The sequence below is a fragment of the Labrus mixtus genome, chromosome 7 (assembly GCF_963584025.1).
Source record: "Labrus mixtus chromosome 7, fLabMix1.1, whole genome shotgun sequence".
Taxonomy (NCBI): Eukaryota; Metazoa; Chordata; class Actinopteri; order Labriformes; family Labridae; genus Labrus; species Labrus mixtus.
The window spans coordinates 31,823,096-31,825,595 of NC_083618.1; the positions used below are offsets into that span (position 1 = coordinate 31,823,096).

The 2,500-nt window shown below is 44.7% G+C and overlaps 1 protein-coding gene across 2 annotated transcripts in view; it reads left to right on the top strand.

Moving 5' to 3' along the window:
* The window catches only part of LOC132977210 (E3 ubiquitin-protein ligase RNF123), a 28,143-nt gene that overhangs the window by 11,422 nt on the left and 14,221 nt on the right, over positions 1-2,500 (top strand). For both annotated transcript variants that reach the window (XM_061041675.1, XM_061041674.1), the window contains exons 7-9: positions 634-719; positions 2,004-2,090; positions 2,206-2,273. In XM_061041675.1, the coding sequence (XP_060897658.1) occupies positions 634-719; positions 2,004-2,090; positions 2,206-2,273 (241 nt within the window). The remainder of the gene's footprint in view (positions 1-633; positions 720-2,003; positions 2,091-2,205; positions 2,274-2,500) is intronic.

Sequence of the window (2,500 nt, forward strand, 5' to 3'; positions counted from 1 at the left end):
ACATTTCTTTTCCTTGGCTTTTACCTCTAGTTGAGTGTTTTATCCCAGCAGCAGTGTCTATTAGACCTTTTGCTATTGTTTTGTGTTTTAATTCACTTCTAATTTTTGCTTTTACGTGTCTTTATGATGTTTTGGTTGTAATGTATTTTGCCTGATTTACTGTACAGCACTTTGGTCCGCCTCGGCTGTTATAAATGTGCTGTATAAATAAAGTTGACTTGACTTGACTCACTTCTCTCTGAGCTCCAGGATTCAGTTTGAAAGTCCCTCAGGTGAACGAGGACTAAAGGTGACAAGGGAAAGGTCTGATTTAAGACTCACTGTACCTCTAATAACTCACACACAACAGAAGTTTAAGTTGTACTCTTTATTGCTCTGTTGTAAATGTAGAATCTGTGCAGCTCCCTCTCACTTCACTCGTTGTGTAAGCGTGGAGTTTTTCTGCGTTGGGGAAACTCTGGTAAACTTCTGATGTCATCATCACGGGCTTCTTCTATTACTCAAGAACCTGAAAGTCATCCAGGGTCATTCTTTCCCGTGTGGAGAGAAAAACGTTTTAATGTCCAAGTTTGTTTATCTCGAGACAAAAATAAAAAAATGATCTGTTTTCTTTTATGTCGTGTGTGTCTGCAGGGAAATGGGCGTACGAGGTCCTGATCTCCTCCCAGGGTCTGATGCAGATCGGCTGGTGTACTCTCAACTGTCGCTTCAACCAGGAGGTACACACACACACACACACACAGAGACACACACACACACACACACACACACACAGAGACACACACACACACAGAGACACACACACACACACACAGACACACACACACACAGAGACACACACACACACACAGACATACAGAGACACACACACACACATACACACACACACACACACACAGAGACACACACACAGAGACACACACACACACACACAGAGACACACACAGACACACACACACACACACACACACACACACACACAGACACACACACACACACACACACAGCACACACACCATGGAGATGTGAGGTTAACCTTAACTAGTAGAGCATAACTACAGAAATTAGGTCTGACTCGAGATGACCAATCAGAGAGCAGCATCTCTCTTCCTGCAGTGTTTGTTCCAGTGTTTCCTCTCGTCTCTGAACAGACGAACGGCTGAAAACAACTTCTGTTAAAGGAGCAGTATGTAACTCTGACCCCTCCCCCCTCCTCACTAGAGTCCATGCTCACTCAGGTCACCATGTGGTGGACTCTGAAGCTTCAGTGTTTATCCAGCTCTGCATGGGTCTGTAAACCTTTCTGTGTTCTAACCTCTCTCCATTTTTCAAAAGCATCTCCAATATTGATCCTAGTTTGAGCACGTTTCTGCTCGTGGAGCTTATTAGAAACATGCAGAGGCTTTTTAGGTCGGGTACAATCACTTCTATCTGAACCACTTCTCTTGACCGCTTCCATCTCTGCAACACCTGTTGACCTGATAACTGCTCTCATATCTGACAAACTGAGGGGCGTCCAAAACGGCCGTGTGGGGGCGTGTCTTAAAAGCGCCTACCTTCTCTGGTCCAAACAAATCCAGAGCATTCAGGAGCAGAATCTAAAGTTAGAAGGAGGACATACTGGCTGCTGCATTGTTGTCAGAGAAGCCAGCACTTCAACATGTTTCCTTAATGATCAGATAGTAAGATACCTTTATCATCTCACTCTCTACACATCTCACTGATTGGACCTTTAGTGACGTTAATCCACAAACACATCACTAAAGCCTACAGCCTTCATCTACAGGTAGAGCACAATAACAACAGTGACATCTAGTGGTCACTGTTATACACTGTGTGTGTGTGTGTGTGTGTGTGTGTGTGTGTGTGTGTGTGTGTGTGTGTGTGTGTGTGTGTGTGTGTGTGTGTGTGTGTGTGTGTGTGTGTGTGTGTGTGTGTGTGTGTGTGTGTGTGTGTGTGTGTGTGTGTGTGTGTGTGTGTGTGTGTGTGTGTGTCCTGATCAGGAGGGTGTGGGCGACACTCCAGACTCGTACGCTTACGATGGAAACAGAGTGAGAAAGTGGAACGTGACGACCACCAACTATGGAAAGGTAAACAAAACAACAGGAAATAAATCCAGGTTAAAGATTCATAAATATGAAAGTGTATCGTGTCACTTTGTTTTTTTACTTTCTGTCACCTGATTGGATGATTGTGTTTGTTCAGTCGTGGGCGGCCGGAGACATCGTCAGCTGTCTGATCGACCTCGACGAGGGATCCATCACCTTTTGTTTGTGAGTAAATAATCTCCGACTTTGTTTTCAAATCCTCTTGTGTCGCTAAGTACGCTGCTACAGTCATCAGCTGGTTAGCTTAGCTTAGCATACAGACTGGGATCAGACCGCCTGGCACCGTTCTGGAAAACAATCATTCAGCATGTCTTAATTAGGACCGTACATAGAGCTAGCTGTCTCCTCTTGTCTCCAGTCTTTATGCTAAGCTAACTAGCTGCCTGCTTCAT